General features: G+C 35.1%; 1 protein-coding gene across 1 annotated transcript in view; it reads right to left on the bottom strand.

Moving 5' to 3' along the window:
- The window catches only part of ANO6 (anoctamin 6), a 198,160-nt gene that overhangs the window by 145,767 nt on the left and 30,032 nt on the right, over window positions 1-22,361 (bottom strand). The window contains 1 exon segment of the mRNA XM_053719206.1: window positions 9,852-9,934. Coding sequence (XP_053575181.1) covers window positions 9,852-9,934 — 83 coding nt within the window.

The raw sequence follows: 22,361 nt of genomic DNA, 5'->3' as shown, positions 1-22,361 counted from the left end.
GTACAGATCTATTCCTGCAGCCAGACCAGATCAGTATTCACTACTGCTAGTGCTGTACAGATCTATTCATGCAGCCAGACCAGATCAGTGTTCACTACTGCTAGTGCTATACAGATCTATTCATGCAGCCAGACCAGATCAGTGGTCACTACTGCTAGTGCTATACAGATCTATTTATTCAGCCGCCAGACCAGAACAGTGTTTAATACTGCTAATGTTGTACTGATCTATTCCTGCAGCAAGACCAGATCAGTGTTCACTACTGCTAGTGCTATACAGATCTATTCCTGCAGCCCGTCACAGATCAGTGTTCACTACTGCTAATGCTGTACAGATCTGTTCCTGCAGCCCGTCATAGATCAGTGTTCACTACTGCTATTGCTGTGCAGATCTATTCCTGCAGCCAGACCAGATTGCAGTATTCACTACTGCTAATGCTGTACTGATCTATTCCTGCAGCCAGACCAGATCACCATGTTCACTACTGCTAATGCTGTACTGATCTATTCCTGCAGCCAGACCAGATCACCGTGTTCACTACTGCTAACGCGTTACATATCTATTTCTGCAGCCAGACATAGATCCGTTTTCACTACTGCTAGTGCTGTACAGATATGGGTCTGGCTGCAAAAATAGATCTGTACAGCACTAGCAGTAGTGAAAACGGATCTATGTCTGGCTGCAGAAATAGATATGTAATATGAGAAAGGGGGGTGGGATAAGCGCTCTATATGGGAGCTCACCAGATACGAATGTCTGTGGTAATTTGTTCTGTTAGTTTAAAAAGAATAAAGCCAAGTGATATATAAAAGGTTTTAATAAAAAATATGTATTATTCATATGTGGATTTCGTAGTAATGAATACCATAATATACACTATACACAGATGGTTAAAAATACATATAAGATGCCGGCATCAATTAAGTTAAAATATAGCTGAGAATTAAGCTATATACATTCAATGTAACTATTTAAAAAACAATAAATGCAATATTGTAGCATAAGTATCTAAAACATAAATATAGCTTTGATTAGGCAGAGATGTAAATAAAGGCAATATATCGATCAGCCAAAAAACAGTATAGTAACAAAGAGCTAATAGTGTCAAACCGCTCTTGTATCAGGAGCAAATATCGAGTGAGTCCAATCTGTTAGCCGTTAGTAGCAGTTATGAAAACACGAGCCGTGAGCTGTGTGCATCACGTGACCTGACTAGTCAGAGTCCTCCAATCCTGTGAGCCAGAGGTAGATACAAATTTGAAACAAGAAAGTCTCAATAAAAAATAGACACTTTATATCCCTAGTTATACTTGCAAGTGTCCGACGAGTTTTTCGAAAAGTCAGTGATGACAAATCTTCAACTGTTTGAAACAGCTCAATGTCGATCCGTCTTTCTCCTCCCCAATGTATATAAAATTTCTTCTTTAGAAGTAGGCTCCGGCCTGTGCAATATCCGCTGTGTATTGTAGATGATTTTTCTATGCAGCAGAGAGTTATTGCTATAATGCAGATATAATGCAATCGATGGGCACACAGGAATTACTCATACATCTACCTCAAAAGCTTTCAAAGAGGTAGAAATGAACCTGTTTTTTGTGCCGTGAGAAGGAAAGGTTATAGAACAGCACTGAGAGAAAGTCACACACAGGGATTAATCATATATCTCTCTCTATTTTTATCATAGAGGTCGAAATGAACCTGTGACTAGTAACATATGACAATCAGTGTAAAATAGTATGTAATAAAAGTAAGCAAATCTACGCGTTTCGGCAGTGTTAGCTGCCTTTATCAAGATGCTTACTAAGGGTAATTGACGCTTTTTATAGAGGGATGTGTACTCAGCATCAGGTGTGATAGTGTGAGGTCATAGTTAACTCTATACTAGCCTCAAGATGATTGGTTTGTCAATATTGAAAGCATGTATTAGTAATATATACAGGTGAGTCAGTAAATAGCAATCTTTCATGTATATATCAATAGTATATAAAGACATTTATATCTGGATACTAGAACATAATAATAAAAAAGATATAAAAATAATTTTTGTATATACGGTATTCATTCATGTATAGCTCCACACATGACATCTATATGTGTAATATGGAGAGATATAAAATTGTCAGTAGATGGTTATACATTGATTGTATAAAATATATACCTATTAGAAATTCTCATATATGGTGTATTACTAACATTTATTTTAGCTTATAGAGGGAGAAGTGTGACCCTATATATATAATGAGCTTGGCAGGGATTTTTTTAAAAAAGTGAGCCAGTGTTTTAAGTGCAATGGGAGAAAAAGTGTGAAGTAGGCGTGTATAGTTATTTTACTTCAAATCTATAATACTATATACTAAATTTTTGTGTTTAATTAGAGACATGGAACATGTATATTATATAAGTCCAATATATAGTATATATGTGTAATAATTATAAATAAAGCCTAAAGCCCAACTTATAGTGATTTTGTGTAGAGGGAGAATAGATTAGTTTCAAATGGTTATAGAATAGAATTGAGATCAAAGGCACTATTTAATCCCAATGGGTGCACTGTTTTAAATTTGAAAATTAGTTCTGCTTCTTTTTTTATAAGTGTTTTTTCTACATTTCCCCCTCTTGGATTTTGTTGAATTTTTTTCATACCCCAGAAGTGAAAGCATTTAAGATCTCCAGAGTGTATTTCAGTGAAGTGTTTGTACAATATAGTTTTAGTAGTCTTATGCTCAATATTCCAGATATGTTCTCTTATTCGATCTTTGAGTGTACGACTAGTTTGACCTATGTAAAATAAATCACATGAGCATTTTATGCAGTATATTACATTTGAGTCACTATGACCTCACACTATCACACCTGATGCTGAGTACACATCCCTCTATAAAAAGCGTCAATTACCCTTAGTAAGCATCTTGATAAAGGCAGCTAACACTGCCGAAACGCGTAGATCTGCTTACTTTTATTACATACTATTTTACACTGATTGTCATATGTTACTAGTCACAGGTTCATTTCGACCTCTATGATAAAAATAGAGAGAGATATATGATTAATCCCTGTGTGTGACTTTCTCTCAGTGCTGTTCTATAACCTTTCCTTCTCACGGCACAAAAAACAGGTTCATTTCTACCTCTTTGAAAGCTTTTGAGGTAGATGTATGAGTAATTCCTGTGTGCCCATCGATTGCATTATATCTGCATTATAGCAATAACTCTCTGCTGCATAGAAAAATCATCTACAATACACAGCGGATATTGCACAGGCCGGAGCCTACTTCTAAAGAAGAAATTTTATATACATTGGGGAGGAGAAAGACGGATCGACATTGAGCTGTTTCAAACAGTTGAAGATTTGTCATCACTGACTTTTCGAAAAACTCGTCGGACACTTGCAAGTATAACTAGGGATATAAAGTGTCTATTTTTTATTGAGACTTTCTTGTTTCAAATTTGTATCTACCTCTGGCTCACAGGATTGGAGGACTCTGACTAGTCAGGTCACGTGATGCACACAGCTCACGGCTCGTGTTTTCATAACTGCTACTAACGGCTAACAGATTGGACTCACTCGATATTTGCTCCTGATACAAGAGCGGTTTGACACTATTAGCTCTTTGTTACTATACTGTTTTTTGGCTGATCGATATATTGCCTTTATTTACATCTCTGCCTAATCAAAGCTATATTTATGTTTTAGATACTTATGCTACAATATTGCATTTATTGTTTTTTAAATAGTTACATTGAATGTATATAGCTTAATTCTCAGCTATATTTTAACTTAATTGATGCCGGCATCTTATATGTATTTTTAACCATCTGTGTATAGTGTATATTATGGTATTCATTACTACGAAATCCACATATGAATAATACATATTTTTTATTAAAACCTTTTATATATCACTTGGCTTTATTCTTTTTAAACTAACAGAACAAATTACCACAGACATTCGTATCTGGTGAGCTCCCATATAGAGCGCTTATCCCACCCCCCTTTCTCATATTACACATCTATAGTCAGTATATGGAGATTTACTAGACTATTTAAGGGATTTAAGCTTACACCATTGTTTAGCACTCACACCACAACTCTTTTCTTGCAGAAATAGATATGTAACGCATTAGCAGTAGTGAACACGGTGATCTGGTCTGGCTGCAGGAATAGATCAGTACAGCATTAGCAGTAGTGAACATGGTGATCTGGTCTGGCTGCAGGAATAGATCAGTACAGCATTAGCATTAGTGAATACTGCAATCTGGTCTGGCTGCAGGAATAGATCTGCACAGCAATAGCAGTAGTGAACACTGATCTATGACGGGCTGCAGGAACAGATCTGTACAGCATTAGCAGTAGTGAACACTGATCTGTGACGGGCTGCAGGAATAGATCTGTATAGCACTAGCAGTAGTGAACACTGATCTGGTCTTGCTGCAGGAATAGATCAGTACAACATTAGCAGTATTAAACACTGTTCTGGTCTGGCGGCTGAATAAATAGATCTGTACAGCACTAGCAGTTGTGAACACTGATCTGGGTCTGGCTGCAAAAATAGATCAGTGTTCACAACTGCTAGTGCTGTACAGATCTATTCCTGCAGCCAGACCAGATCAGCGGTTCTGTTTTTTAATACTGCTACAAAAAGCAGGAATGTAAGCTTTGGAGATGGCCCATTTTTGGTTCAGAACCCTGGGTAGAGCTTGCTGTTTGGTGGATACATTTAGTGCAAGGTATGCCTGTAATTCAGCTTTTAATTATTATTTTTATTATCATCATCATTTATTTGTATAGTGCCGCCAAATTCCGTAGTATATTGTTTTACAAGTGACTAGAAAACAAATAAGTATTGTAATTTTTTTCTGCTGAAGTAATTGCATATACTTATGGCATATTACTAAACTAAACCAGGAAATACTTTGTTCATCTCTGTGGGCTAGCATTATTTTTTTTTATTTTTTTAGTAGAGCAGTAGAGCTTGTCATATTCACACATTTGACAGAATTAGGCGTAAGCATAAAAATGATGTCTTTATATTAGTTCTATTTTAATAAGTTAAGTGAACAAAAATAAGAAAAGTACAGAACAGAAAAATATAAAGAAAATGTGTGAAATGTTTATCAAAAAAGAAGGGAAAAAACATAGACCAGTATATCACAAAACATGTGTGGGTTAAAAGAAAACAAATAAACAAACAAAATTAACTTTAATGTTATCCCATTAGAGTCAAAAGGTACTTTAAAAGTATAATAAAGTCGGCTATGCTTTGGCATTGCCACTAAGACAATTTTAAAGTGAAGGCAAACATAGCAGACCAGGAAAGATGAATACAAATCTATGCTTTGTACATATTGTATGTGGTTTGTTGGTTTTGTTCTTGAACACCAGAAAATTAACCATCACTTTAAGAGTTCACTGTTGCATTTTTAAAATAAAGCAGTTTGATAAAAATGTATTTCTAAAAATACAAAATACTGCGGATTGGAGAGAAATTGTATTTAAGAAATGCATTTTGGTATACATTTTCTTAGCACTGATTTAATGGCCTTTCATGTTGCAATAGACTTGAATATAATATTATCTGCATTTCTTTCTTAGTGTATTCTATGTAAAATATGTCTCTCATTGTCAGCAAGTGAGCTAAACACAATTTGTTTTGGTGTATGATGTGGAATAAGCACTTTATCTTGGCAGCACTTGCTAATGGTGGATAGCATAGTCATATATAGGATACCAGAAGCAATTACAAGTTACACATAACAGTAGTATTGAAAAGGAACATTGATACACTTGTGTTGGCCATGATGCTTCAGATAAAAACTACTGATGTGATGACTGAATGCACATTAGAGGGGACCCTTAAAGCTAATTTTTTAGCATAATATATATCAGCACTGTGCTGAAAATGATCTGTGTATAAATTAAGCATTTGCTAAACAATTTTAAGCAAGTCATTTTTTCAGAGGATAATTGCAGGAAAAAAACAGCAAGAGAAATAATGAGTAATACAAAGTTTATTTTCACTAATTTCAGGCTAAATTAAGTTTCCCAAGAACAGGAACCAAAAACCACTATGGGCTAGATTACAAGTGGAGCAGTATTTTTCTCCGTTTGCCCGTTAACTCCATTAAAAGTAGGCTTTTTGCACGTGTTGGGTAGCACTCATATTACAAGTTGAAAGTAAAACATTTGCGCATAAGTGCTTACCCGAAGCACGCAAAAAGTGAACTTGGAATATTGCGACCACATTAACGTATTCCCCCATAGACTTCAATGTTCTCTTTATTCTTAAATACATATTCCCATGTGTGAAGAACATTGGAATGTGAAATATTTGCAGTAAATACATAGTTAAACACTTTATTAAATATAAATATGATTTTTCATGTTTTCAGCTACTTGACTGAAAAGGGCTCCAATGTGCGCGCACACACACACACACACACACACACATATATATATACATATTTTTTATATATATATATATATATACACACATACACACACACACATATATATATATACATATTTTTATATATATATACACACACACACACATATATATATACATATTTTTATATATATATATATATATATATATATACACACATACACACACAGATATCTCTCTCTCTCTCTCTCTCTCTCTCTCTCTCTCTCTCTCTCTCTCTATATATATATATATATATATACACATACACACATACACACACATATTTAGATATGTGAATGTAGTACGTTTCTCTAGGTTAAAGCCCTTTGCAGTCCAAGTTTTATTAGATATTGTTATGAGTAACTGTACTTTTAAATATATATATATTTTTTTGTATAACTTTTTGTCTTGCGTAACAGTTAACCAGAGCTCTGAACTCACCCTATCTCAACGAGTGTTAAATTCAATTGTGATTAAGTGAATGTGTTTACTTTCAGTTGGTAACATGCATGCTACTTCCGACGCCATGATAAATCACTTGGGCACAACAATAAGTGCGCCAATCGTAATACTATGTGTATACTGTCTTAAAGGGACATCAATTATATTTTTAAGGTGTTTATGAAGTAAAAGCTATTTTAGAAATATTCCCAATATGTTTTTGTAAAATTAACACTACTATTATTGTTCAGTTCCACTTCCCTCCAAAAATGCTGTCCAATGAGCAGAGTCATATGCAAGTATGCCTGAACACTACCCGCTGATGTGCACCAAGTGGTACCTGTCATTAGCCATGTCACCTTCTAATCGCGCTAAAACTTGTGTGCTGTAATTAGAGTCTGCTTCTGCTGGCCCATAAACTGAAAAGAAAGTTCACGAGTAACAGTAACCTTGGCAACAAGCAAGTGTTGCAAGCACTCACTTTGTTGCAGTTTAATTGTGACTACAATTCATTGAGGTGGAAAATGCTTTGGGGTGCAGCACTGCTATATACAGATGTGTTATTCCCTGCTGTAGCGGTTTGCCAGATGTTCGTTGCCACAACACAGAAAAAACATGGCACAGAGCCTTTCTACTTCCTTGTTGTAGCACTTAGTTTGAGAACTGCTCCTACCAATAGTGCACAGACTCTGTTGATGCTGTGACAATAACACTAAGGTGCCCAGCATAGGATATTTCTGATTTGTCACTGGCTTAAGGACACAAACATTTGTAATTTCAATTTTTATGTCAGAGAAGCTAATGCTTTAACGTTCTGATAATGCTGAAGTAATGAAAAAAGCTTCTTTGTAACCAGAGTACGTATTTATTACTCTGCAGCCAGAAATTGGTTTCTTTTATGTCCCTTTAAAGCATCAATGCCAGAAATAAGATTGAGTCACATTTTTTTAATTTTAAAAACTAAAAGCAACTACTTGTTTTCAAAAGTTTTCAGCATGATGTGTGATAATTAACAACTAATGGATGTCATTACTGCTAGAGTCGGGAACACTGAGCCACAAAAGCTTACATTCAGTTCTGCTACAGTTATTGCATTACAGGACAGATTTTATAGCTAGATTACAATATATTAGCCATCTAATTAAATATGTAAAATTAACAAAACGTGTATATATGGGTCAAACAATACATATATTTTGCTAGGTATTCAAAAATATATATAAAAAATATAAAAAAACTTGTACGGCCACACATTGTTGCCCAATACACACATACATATATACACACACATGTGGCTATGGGAAGCTCATTAACTGGTAACTCTCCCATGGATTAGTAGATCCCAGGCTGCAGATCTGTTAGCTGTGGGTCTTTTCCTTGTAATACTTTACTGTTAGGCTTTATCAAGACATCTGTCCTCTATGCCTTAAGGGGGAAATGCGTTGACCTAGACACTGTCACCCTGTTACTTTGTTTAACTGTTTACTAAACAGACCAACTTTTAACCCTGTGGCGTTCTTATTTGGAACGGAGGGAGTTGGTGTAAACCGGATACACTGCAACTTGCTGCACTGTATTTAATGATACAGAGACATTGTATCTGTAAGCTTCCTTCATTTAGTCACTGAAAGTGACCACAAAGCCTATTTACCTAATATTAACACCCACCCCAAGGATCCCTTTCTGATATTTCTAAGGAGGGGGAAAGGACTAAAGGCACAACCTCTGGAGGGCTTAAGAAAAATTACTACGTTTAGATTACTTATGACACAAAGTGTCACTACATTGCAAGAAATCTACTACCCTCTTTTACAACTTTTTTTAAGAAAATCGCTATACCACCAAGCTATCCTACACCTGACCCGAGTGACGTAAGAGGAGTCACGTGGGTCTAGGAAAGAGCCGCATCCAGGTCACGGCCATAAGCTCCAAAGTGGAAGATAGCCGTAAGACCTGTCTCCATCTAAGGCAATACTTACCTAAAGGTAATACTTAAAGTTACATTCTGTCACCCTAATGCAGGATATTGGATGATCTATGACCATCAGGTCCAAGGTATCAATCAAGATTCCTTCCAGCTAGCTATACTCTAGCTTTATTTTGACTTTTTCATTACCACTTTACCCTGAGAGACTAATGCCTTCATTTTACAGTTTAGTTTTTACTGCTGCCTATTTTAGGCTTTTTATAAGCGTATATACGTTGTTTTACTTATTTTTCTTATGTACTAAGGGAGACGTCCCTTATCTGTTTACCTTATTGTTTTATTAACTTAATATACGGATAGATTATTATTATTTGGATTGTATTGATTATTAAATATTTGGATTGTATTCAGCAGCCTATCTCCCTTTATTTTTATTTTCAGTTTTATCCCACCCTTAAAGCCCACACATACATAGCTTGTTCTAAATTATTGCCATTTTTACAGAAGTTATATAGTAATAGCCTACCTTACTAGAGTTATACTCTTTTCTGCTAGAACACTTAATTAGTGTGTTATATATTTCCTTAGATCCTTGCTTATAGCGCTAACTCTATCTTTCTACATATGCCATTTCTTGTTTTTCTTTAAGGGGAATAACCGAGTTTAGCAGGATCTCTATATCCTTTAGCGCTTCTTCTTTTCCCTTTTCTATAGAGGGCAGGTGGCCCTGGATGTAGCGCAGAATACGCAAATATGTGTGGCGTGCACACTCCTGCCAGGATACCGAAAAGCTATTAAATACAATACAGGTGGCAAAATCCCAAGCCCATATTGTTTCCTGCAACAAAACCTGCGGTAGGGAAGTGCCACAGATGTGCCCCGGGTATGTGTGGTTCATTCTTCCCATTGTGTGATTTCCAATAACTTGTGGCCGAATTTCATGGCTTTTCCAAGAACAGCAGCCCAATTTATTAGGTAAAAAGGCACAAACAATGAGGGGTTAATATCTACTATTTATTTTTAAAATAAGTAAATAATAGAAAACAGAAAACTTACTATTTCAGCAGTGTGACTTCTTGGTGCATCTGCTTGCATTGTCCCATAAGTAGGAAACAGGGTTTGTTCCATTTCTTCCGAAACTGATAAATAAAAAACATAAATAAAAAGATTTGGAAAATGCCAATAAACAGGATCATTGTTTTATTACAATATTTAGCACATTTGCACTGCTGGTTTGCAGGATAATTACAGTTCCTTTCTCTCACAACTCCTTAGGGGACACCCTACTTACAGATATGTGCTGCAGATGTGGAGTTGGCCGGCACCTACTTTCCCCAAGGGGGGAACCGTGTGCATTTCCTGCTCTTATGTTTTATTTGACAGCCTGCCACTCAATAACAGCATTGTAGTGCTCTTCTGGCACACGGCAGATGTTACTTAAAGGGACATTCCAGCAATACAAACCTAACAATAGTTTGCTCAGCAAGTGTGCAATTACTTTAAAAAGGCACTAGTCAGGGGGGGGGGGGGGGGGGGGGGGGGGGGGGGGGGGGGGGGAATATAAGCAGACTTTTTTTTTACAGAAGAGTTATTGAAAAGTTTCTTACTAAACTTCTCTGGGGCTCTGTAGCTCCTCAAACATTTGCTTTGTATCTGTTATAACAATTATACACCAGTTAGCATTAAAGGGACATAAAACCCATTTTTTTTCACTCTCTTGATTCAGATAGAGAATACAATTTTTAAAAAAGTTTCCAATTTACTTCTATTATCAATTTTCTTTGTTCTCTTGTTATTCTTTGTTGAAGAGATATCTGGATAGGTAGCGTGCACTTGTCTGAAGCACTACATGACAGGAAATATGGCTGCCATCTAAAGCAAAATTGTTGCAAAACTGCTGCCATATAGTACTACAGACACGTGCACACTCCTAAACTTAAAGAAAACTATGAAAATGTAAAATTGTATGCTCTGTCTGAATCATGAAAGAAACACTTTGGATTTTATGTCCCTTTAACCCCCTTAATGACAGTTGCTGTCATTTTTTATGGAATAAACTTCCTCAAGAGGTAGTAGCGACAAACACTGTGGGGGACTTTAAAAATGCATGGGACAAGCATAGGGCTATCCTACGAACTAGATAAGTTTATACTGTTAGGTAAGGTCGGGCAGACTTGCTGGGCCTATGGCTCTTATCTGCCATCAATATCTTTGTTTCTACATTAAGGGGTTAAATAGCACAGCACTCAACAGCAGTGAGGCCACTTTCAGTGAGACCCGTGCTATTACTGGGCTAACAACCCATTAGGGACACACAATGTACAGGGTATGTCTGAGTCATCAAGGGGTTAAAGACCGGTGATGTACAACCAGCATTCTGTAGGCAGAGAATATTATGTGCAATGTGAATCAACTTTCCAATTTACGTCCATCAAATTTGTGGTGTTCTCTTGGTAGCCTTTGCTGAAAACTAAACCAAGGTAGGCTGATAGGAATTTAGGAGCAGGCACGTGTATTTATCACTCTATAGCAGTAGTGTTTGCAACAATATATTACATTGCTCTAGAGTGTAAACACGACTGCTGGATGGCTTAAGATACACACACCCTCCTGGGCTCACTTAGGATCACTAAAGAAATATAAAAAACAGTGCCCCTTTAGAGAAAAAAAAAACTTTAAATCTAAGTAAACATGAAAAAAAAATATGTTAAGAGCAGCAAACAATTTACGTGGTTTTTATTTTTTTTTCCAAAATGCGCTCAGGAATGATTAAAAAGCCACTGAGATAAGGGAGCTACCATTATAAAACTTAAAGGGCTATGAAACCCAAACATTTTATTTTGGGATTCAGACACAGCAAATAATTTAAAAAAAGTTTCCAATTTACTTTTATTATCAAATTTGCTTCAATCCCATGGTATTCCTTGTTGAAGAGAACCCTGGGTAGGGATATTGAGCACTACATTGCAGGAAATAGTGCTGCCATATAGTGCTCTTGCAAATAAATACAATTCTTGCAAAACTGCTGCCATATAGTGCTCCAAACATGGGCAGGCTCCAGAGCTTACATCCCTGCTTTTCAACAAAAGATACCAATAGAATTAAGAAAAATTGCTAATAGAAATAAATTCTCAATCTGAATTCCCCCCCCCAAAAAAAAACCCAAAACATTTTTGGGTTTCATATCCCTTTAAGGACAGTAAATATTGTAGAAAATGTTACATCATTCTGAAACATAAAGGAAAGATTTGCGGTTTCATGTCCCTTTAAACTCAAACATCTATTTGTTTGCCACTTATTTAAATTATACATTGATTATTGTAAAAAAATAATATTAAAAAGATAATGTAGAATATTATTGGATGAGCACATTTTAAAAAATAAACCAGAATTTAAAGAAACATATTGTATAATCTAAAAACCTGCATTGGTTATGAAATTAAACATATTAAAGGGACATGCCAGCCACATTTTTTCTTTTATGATTTAGAAAGAGAATGCAATTTTAAACATCTTTCTAATTGACTTATATTATCTAATTTGTTTTATTCTATTGATATTCTTTGATGAAAAGCATATCTAGATATGCTCAATAGCTGCTGATTGGTTGCTGCACATAGAAGCATTGTGTGATTGGCTCACCATGTGCATTGCTTTTTCTTCAACTGAGGATATTTAAAAAATGAAGCAAAATAAATAATTGAAGTAAATTGTAGTCTTGTTTAAATTTCTATTCTCTATCTGAATCATGAAAGAAAAATTTTGGGTTTAGTGGCCCTTTAAGTGTTATTTTTAGACAAAGAAAGGCTTTCAGAATACTTGGTGCTGCCTGAATAACAATACACTAAGGTTTGTTTCCAGGTAAATTTACTTACACCAAACAACTGGGGAAAAAGAAAAAGTATATGAATTCCTTTTGGTTTAAAAAAGTCTAGCATTTTGCTTGACGTCACAGTTAGTTCTTAAATAGTTTAAGATGCTGAGGTTTTTCAGGGATATTAAACAGAATGAGATTGTAATATAACATTTTTAAATATGTATAGTTAAAAAAACTTTGCAATATACTTTCATTGATTATTTTGTCTCCTTTTCCTGCAATTAAAGGGCCAGTAAACCTAGTAAATAATGTTATATAATTCTGCACATAGTGCAGAATTATATAACATTATATTAGTGCTAGCTTTATGTAACATAATATTGCCGCTGGGATTTTTATTAAAAAAAAAAAAAAAGAGGGTTTTTCCTGCTCTGTCTGACAGCGGAAGCGAGCTACATTGAGTGTAATGGCGCGATCGGGCCGGGCTGTGACTAGACAGCTGCCCAGATGCGCTCAGAGGAAAAACCAGACCCGCTCAGTAGAGCACAGAGGGCGGGTCTGAAAAACCCTCTTTTTTAATAAAAATTCCAGTGGCATTATTATGTTACATAGAGCTAGCACTAATATAATGTTATATAATTCTGCACTATGTGCAGAATTATACAAAATTATTTTCTAGGTTTACTGCCCCTTTAAGCACTGAGAATTGTTGGTTTTATAAATAAGTATTTTATTTTTCTCTCTCTATTGCTGAGAACAATTAGTGACATATATAAAACAAGCCATAAGAGAGACTTTGCAAACAAGGAGGTATGCAATATAGGATTGTTAAAGTAAATATCTAGCAGGGTTTCCATGCAGCCATGTTTGTAAACTCTACCTTATAGCCAGATTTCTATCTGTCCCTAATTGTCCTTGGCATAAAAGAGAAGAAAATAAACTTAAGTTCAAACATGGTGGCATTCATTACTTTTTTAGAAGAATTTTAAAGAAAGTGAACCTTTATACTTGCATCTTAAATATCTAAACAGCTGATATCATTGTAAAATCCATCTACATATAATTCTCAGGTTAAGCTATGCTTTGAATACCTCATTTTGTCTACCATGTATTTACTATTTAATATCCCTTTAACTTGCCGTTATCTTGCAAGGGCCCCAAAGCAGCCTCTGTTGCTTGATAAATAGAGCCCATTGTACAGCAAAGCCACAGCTGTCATATTGGCTACTGGATGGAAATACTGCAGCGCACCATCCTGGTATCCTTGTGCCTTAAAGGGGCAGTACACACCAATTTCCATTTAACTGCATGTAATAGGCACTACTACAAATAGTATAAATATGCACAGATACGGATATAAAAATCCAGTATAAAACCTTTTAAAAACTGACTTAGAAGCTCCCAATTTAGCACTGTTGATAAGGTTAGTCTGGGACACCCATTGAAAGGGGCTGATAGCAGAACCTCCCCCGTCCCTTGCATATGAAATGACCCATTATACAAACAGAAACAATCTGAAGTCTGTATACATCAGTATACATCTACAACGTTGGGGCTCGGTTAGGAGTCTGAAAATCAGCACAATATTATTGAAAAATAAGCAAAACTATACATTTTTACAAAAACACACCAAGATGGGCTATATAAATGGATCATCTACAAAACATGCAAAGAAAAAAATCTAGTGTAAAATGTCCCTTTAAGCTATTCAGAAATGGTGTTTACAGCTGCCTCTCTATGGTCCAACACTCTGGACAGAATGTGATTAGAAAGTGGAAAATAAAATTGTGAAAATGGTTAGGATTAAAGGAACATGGAACCCAATTTTTTTCTTTCATGATTTAAATAGAGCATACAATTTAAAAAACAACACTTTTCCAATGTACTTTTATCTAATTTGCTTCATTCTCTTGGTATCCTTTGTTGAATGAGCAATAATGCTCTACTTAGAGGTAGCAAAACACATCAGCTATGCCAATGAGAAGAGGCATATATGTGCAGCCACCAATCAGCAGCTAGCTCCCAGTAATGCATTGCTGCACTTGAACCTACCTAGGTATGTTTTTTAACAAAGGATACCAAAATAACAAAGCAAATTAGGTAAAAGAAGTGAATTTTAAAGTGGTTTAAAAGGGCACTCTCTATCTGAAAGAAATATTTGGGGTTTCATATTCCTTTAAAGAAATATAATCAGTTTCTGTATACAAAGAATGTAAGTGCATTGATTGAGGTCATGTTACATAAGATTTACAGGCTTAAAGTGAATGTCAAGTTTGATGAATCAGTGCCCGGTTTTTAAAAACCCTATTAAAAACAGAGGCACTTTCATTCATCAAACTTTACATTTCACTTGTTTGTTAAAATACTTACCTTTCAATCTTGAGAGCCGCTCCAGCGCTTCCCCCACCCGTCGCAAGCCTCTTCATATGTAAAAAATGACGAATCCGGCTTTGTCGTTGCCGTTGCTGACGTATGAAGCGACGAGCAGCAGGAAGGGGAAGTGCTGGAGTGGCTTTCAAGATTAAAAGGTAAGTATTTTAACAAAAAGAGTGAAATGGAAGTTTGATGAACTCTACCTCTCTCCATTTGCCTCATACAGTTTGATCCTATTATAAGCATCTAGTATATTCTCATTTTCTCTAGAGGATTAAGCACATCATCTCAGCGATTGTGCCTATATTATGAATAATGGTTGCAGCACTAACATCTAGTGATAAATGCAGATTTATATTATGCGTGTAGTGCATACAGGGAGTGCAGAATTATTAGGCAAGTTGTATTTTTGAGGATTAATTGTATTATTGAACAACAACCATGTTCTCAATGAACCCAAAAAACTCATTAATATCAAAGCTGAATAGTTTTGGAAGTAGTTTTTAGTTTGTTTTTAGTTATAGCTATTTTAGGGGGATATCTGTGTGTGCAGGTGACTATTACTGTGCATAATTATTAGGCAACTTAACAAAAAACAAATATATACCCATTTCAATTATTTATTTTTACCAGTGAAACCAATATAACATCTCAACATTCACAAATATACATTTCTGACATTCAAAAACAAAACAAAAACAAATCAGTGACCAATATAGCCACCTTTCTTTGCAATGACACTCAAAAGCCTGCCATCCATGGATTCTGTCAGTGTTTTGATCTGTTCACCATCAACATTGCGTGCAGCAGCAACCACAGCCTCCCAGACACTGTTCAGAGAGGTGTACTGTTTTCCCTCCTTGTAAATCTCACATTTGATGATGGACCACAGGTTCTCAATGGGGTTCAGATCAGGTGAACAAGGAGGCCATGTCATTAGATTTTCTTCTTTTATACCCTTTCTTGCCAGCCACGCTGTGGAGTACTTGGACGCGTGTGATGGAGCATTGTCCTGCATGAAAATCATGTTTTTCTTGAAGGATGCAGACTTCTTCCTGTACCACTGCTTGAAGAAGGTGTCTTCCAGAAACTGGCAGTAGGACTGGGAGTTGACCTTGACTCCATCCTCAACCCGAAAAGGCCCCACAAGCTCATCTTTGATGATACCAGCCCAAACCAGTACTCCACCTCCACCTTGCTGGCGTCTGAGTCGGACTGGAGCTCTCTGCCCTTTACCAATCCAGCCACGGGCCCATCCATCTGGCCCATCAAGACTCACTCTCATTTCATCAGTCCATAAAACCTTAGAAAAATCAGTCTTGAGATATTTCTTGGCCCAGTCTTGACGTTTCAGCTTGTGTGTCTTGTTCAGTGGTGGTCGTCTTTCAGCCTTTCTTACCTTGGCCATGTCTCTGAGTATTGCACACCTTGTGCTTTTGGGCACTCCAGTGATGTTGCAGCTCTGAAATATGGCCAAACTGGTGGCAAGTGGCATCTTGGCAGCTGCACGCTTGACTTTTCTCCGTTCATGGGCAGTTATTTTGCGCCTTGGTTTTTCCACACGCTTCTTGCGACCCTGTTGACTATTTTGAATGAAACGCTTGATTGTTCGATGATCACGCTTCAGAAGCTTTGCAATTTTAAGAGTGCTGCATCCCTCTGCAAGATATCTCACTATTTTTTACTTTTCTGAGCCTGTCAAGTCCTTCTTTTGACCCATTTTGCCAAAGGAAAGGAAGTTGCCTAATAATTATGCACACCTGATATAGGGTGTTGATGTCATTAGACCACACCCCTTCTCATTACAGAGATGCACATCACCTAATATGCTTAATTGGTAGTAGGCTTTCAAGCCTATACAGCTTGGAGTAAGACAACATGCATAAAGAGGATGATGTGGTCAAAATACTAATTTGCCTAATAATTCTGCACTCCCTGTATAAATGTTTCTTGTTTTATTTAAAACCAAGTTATGTCTCTACGTCAAGAATGAGAGATAACAAAATCATAATTGCTTATCAAATGATCCAATAATATTGTTCAAACTATTTTTTAAAAAGATTAAACTCTGCTAATAAGAAAAGTTTTGTTAACCATGAAATCAGAAGTGGTACTCTGCTAGTTCATGCCAGGCATAATGCTAGTAACAGTATCATTTATACATTTTGGTTCCAGTTGTATACTATTAACAGTATCTATCCTTCACTTAACAACTAAAGCAACAGGACTACAGAATAAAAGGTTCACTTAGGTACAGAATTATGAGCGGTAATCACATTGTCAGAGCTATAACTTATAATGTGTAAAACATACAAATATATATATATATATATATATATATATATATATACACACATATATATATATATATATATATATATATATATATATATATACATATACATATACACACAAAAGTGCAAAAATGCATATACATAGCTGTAAAATATCACCGCATTTTACCCATTAGGTACAGTTTGCTATACACTATGTGAGATTACTGCTGTCACAATTCCATTGAAAATGAGTCCCCAAAATTCAAATTTTCCTACCTTTTTTGTACATGATCTCTAGTGCAGCTGTCTCGTCACCATAACAGGACTCTCTAACTCCGCCTCCCTTCCACCTAACACCTAGCATTACTACACAAATCCTCCCCCCTGCACTTGCAGATCCTGTTCCCTGGTAAAGGTAAAGTAGTTATTTGTAAACAATTAAAACACTCCAGCAGGTATAAAAAGATCATTGGGAACACATTAAATGGGACAAAATGTTAAAATACAATGTCCCTTTAAGAAGTAATTGATCCAATGAGTGAGTGAAAGTCATAGTGATGATATAGTTGGTATTATTTCTATTCATTACCAGGAATTTAGTATCATGTATTGTGAAAACTAAAGCAATTCAGAAATAATTCAAATAAATATTAACAGAAACTTGAAAAAGTCTCAAATATCTGGTGAATGAGAATCTACAAAAATAAACATTAATGACAACATTTTAAGAATGGTGTATTTGAGACTGTTTAAGCTTCATATAGTAAGATAACATGGCATACATTTATACCTAGATAGATGCAGTATTTTCTTGTTTTAGCTGGTACTATGCAGCCCTGTTCATTATTATAGTCCCCCCAACCTCAAAGATGCCAGCTGTCCTGAATTTGCAATGCAGTATGATTTTTACATTTCGAGGCATGAAGAGTTAGAGGGGAGAGGTAAGGGAGATGAGGGAAAAAAAAGAAAAACGAATACAAAGGTAGGAACAGCCAGTAGAAAATTAGATCCACCATCTTTTTTTATTGCATTAAGATATTTGAATTTGTGTTTAAATATTTGCACTCTAAAATTGTATTGCCTGGTGCCACCGCAGGTTTCACATGAAGAAATATACTATAACAAACACAAATTGGTCCCTCTATGTTTTTTATATTTACTTTAAAGGGCAATAATTTGTTAGAGCATGTAATTTTAGTGATATCGACCCTGCAATGATATGTGATTAAACTCATAGTTAAAGTATTGATTGGGAGCCATATAATTGCTAAACTGTTGACCCCGAGAGGATACAGTTGATAAGAAAATCAGGATTGTTTGTTGCACAACCCAGCTGCGCAAACTGCTGCTGACGATAAGCCAAGCCGCTGTTTCTGCTCAGGACCAGCAGTTCTCTGTGGCTCAAAATACATACTTTAAATATGGGTTTAACCCATTTGTAGGGATTAAACACATAGCATTGCAAGTTTCGTGGTTTTGTAATTACATGCACTAGTGAATTTGAGTATTTTTTCTCTATTATGGCACTTTAATAAAAGGACAATTAAATACAGCAGAATTGCATAATTAACAAGTGCATAATACAAAGACAATTCAATAACACTTATGTTAAATTTGAAATAAGCAGTAGATTTTTTTTCTGACAATTTTTTTCCCCATTTGCCAGCCTCCTGTATCATGTGACAGCCATCAGCCAATCACAGACTAGCATAAATATACAATGAACTTGTGCACATGACTGCACAATTTGATAATGGAGGAAAATTGTCTCTTAAAACTGCATGCTCTATCTGATTTATTAAAGTTTAATTTTGAATTTAGTGTCCCTTTAAACATTTTTACCTAGCAATATTTTTCAAACTCTTTGCCTATTTTGTGGGAGTATGTAATAAACCATTAGCACTTGATATTATTATACTTTTTTTTTTTTAAAAGTGCCAACATATTCCCAGTGCGTTCCATGGGTACAATTCACTTAAATAAAACAATGATATCCAAACCTTTATATTACTATATACGCCTTGTTGTCCAGTCCAAGCAATATTTTTTTTAATAAAAGGCATATTTTAAATTAGTCAAAAGTTATAAAGTTTTATTGTGAAAAATGAAATTTATTGTGGTGTCAAGACTTTAAAAAGAGAAATTTATCAATATATTTAAATAATTTTACCTTTTTAAAAATAAAAAAAAGCTACATTCTGTAGGGTCATTTAATGGTTTAAACATTTTAGAAGCATATTAAGGGCCCGATTATCTAAAGTGTGTGTGTGTGAGAATGAGAGACTTCTATATTACAACATAAGGTCTAAACAAAAATCCCAAATCCATGTCAGCGAAGTTTTGATCACCAGGCACTAAGTGTTAGCTATGAATCATTTAAAAACATTGTTTCCTGATTTCTGATTCTGGTAAATTTGCAGAATTGTAATATTTTGTTTTTAGTGCAATATTTCTGATCCAGAGTATGAGTTGTAGAACAGTGTGTGTCAGGTATTTGTTTAACTGCTGAAAATGCATTAGAAATGTTTCAACAAACATAGAAACATAGAATTTGACGGTAGATAAAAACCAAAAAGGCCCATCAAGTCTACCCATATTACATGTTACTTTTTCCTTAGGATAGCCTTATGCATGTCCCAGGCATTTTTAAATTCCTTTACAGTCTTTGTGTTTACCACCTCAAATGGAAGTTCATTCCATGAATCCACCACCCTTTCTGTAAAAAAATGCTTCCTTAAATTTCTCCTGAATCTGCTACCCTCTAACTTTAGATTGTGACCCCTTGTGCCATATACATTGAGCCCCATTTATGAAGCTGTGAATGCCATAATATCAGCAACAAGATTTTAATGTTGCAATACAAACTGGAGGGTATAAACCAGTCAAATAAGCAGAAACTTATTTAATTTTATTTTTACTAAGGCAATATATAAATTATTTAATACACAGCAGATTGTTGTATAGTATTTTAAAGGGTTACATACAAATAAAATAAGCCAGCAATTAATCTATTAAAAACTCCTACTAAAGGCAAATTTACAAACCTGCAGAATTTGCAGGATAAATATACGGTAATGGCTACTACAATTCTACCAGGTTTACAGTCTTATGGTTCTTCACGGCCTAAAATTGGATGTCCCTTTTCCAAGGTAAGAAATAGGTTAAAGGGACAGTGTACATTAGTTTTCATATAACTGCATGTAATAGACACTACTATAAAGAAGAATATGTACAGATACTGATATAAAAATCCAGTATAAAACTTAGTTAGAAGCTCCCAGTTTAGCATTGTTGATGAGGTAGTCTGGGACACCCACTGAAAGGGGCTAGGTAAACAAAAGGAGCAGACACTCCCCACTTCCCCCCTTCCCTGTATATGAAAAGACAAATAACAAACAGGAGCCAGCAGAGTCTGTAAACAAGTGTATACATCTGACACTGTGGGGCTTGGTTAGGAGTCTGAAAATCAGCACAATGTTCTTAAAAAATAAGCAAAACTATACATTTTTATAAAAACACTCCCAGATGGACTATATAAATGGATCATCTACAAAACATTTTTGCAAAGAAAAATCTAGTGTATAATGTCCCTTTAAAAGTAAAAGCCCCAAATTATAGCTTTGTTCTTTAGTCTGGAAAATATTATTTTAGCCCTATAACTGCCTGTTAATAGCAGGCTATACGTGTAATGCAAATAGTTTTTGATTTTAAGGCTGCAAAAACAAGCTTGAGATTTTTGTGTAAATAAAGAATTGATATGTAAACAAAAACAGACACCTCAATAGTAAAAATCCTCATTTATGAACTGGTTGAAAGTAACTATTTACAATACAAAAGTGAACATTTTTATTTACATTTTCCATCTATTCTTTGCCTAAAAGGGCAGAGAATAACACAATGGTGCAGTACACACCTTCTAAACAAACTAGTATTTCAATAGGGTTTCTTGATACAATGACAATGTCTATTTTTACCTTATAGTTACAGAGCTAGGTTTAGTGTGTTGCTTCACTTAAAGGTACAGTCAAGTCCAAAAAAACTTTCTTGATTTAAATAGGGAATATAATTTTAAACAACTTTCCTATTTACTTTAATCACCAATTTTGCTTTGTTCTCTTGGTATTCTTAGTTGAAAGATAATTCTAGGAGGTTCATATGCTAATTTTCTAAGACATTGAAGACTGCTTTTAATCTGAATGCATTTTGACCACTAGAGGGCATTAGTTCATGTGTTTCATATAGATAACATTGAGCTCATGCACATGAAGTTACCCTGGAGTGAGCACTGATTGGCTAAAATGCAAGTCTGTCAAAAGAACTGAAATAAGGGATCAAATTGCAAAGACTTAGATACAAGGTAATTACAGAGGTAAAAAGTGTATTTCTATAATAGTGTTGGTTATGCAAAACTGGGGAATGGGAAATAATGTGATTATCTTTCTTTTTAAACAACAAAAATTCTGGTGTTGACTGTCCCTTTAACTCATAAAATGCAAAAATACACATTTGTGCAGCCTAACATAACAAATTGTTGTTTTTAATTTCTGTAGTTTTACTCTTTTAACTAGCTAAATATGGGGTATATTTCAATATTTTCAAATGTGTTGTTCAAAATCATAGCTCCCCATTTGTTTAACTTTTGGCAAAATAAAATATAAACTGTTTTCCTATATTTGTTCCACCTGACATACATGCAAGATAAATCATGAATATCTGGATCTCCTATATTCATACTAAATATGAATATGTATAATCAGTTTTTTTGCAGTTATCTAAATTGATATATTGTTGCCGTCTTGTGTGGTTGATGTAATCGCCGAACAAGCAGATTTACTTATCATTTTTTGTCAATATTTGTTTAACATTGTTATAATGACCACTTTAATATTCCCATACTGAATGCATGTTCTCATATATAAATAACGAACAAGCAGTTACTATAAAACATGTTTGCAAATACAATGTTAAAGGGACATTATACACTAGATTTTTCTTTGCATAAATGTTTTGTAGATGATCCATTTTTATAGCCCATACAGGTAGTTTTGCTTATTTTTAAATAAGCCCCAAAGTTTTAGAAGTAGACTGTTGTCTACCTAC

Source organism: Bombina bombina, chromosome 6 (assembly GCF_027579735.1).
Source record: "Bombina bombina isolate aBomBom1 chromosome 6, aBomBom1.pri, whole genome shotgun sequence".
NCBI classification, from domain to species: Eukaryota; Metazoa; Chordata; class Amphibia; order Anura; family Bombinatoridae; genus Bombina; species Bombina bombina.
This window is presented reverse-complemented; position numbering and strand designations above follow the sequence as displayed.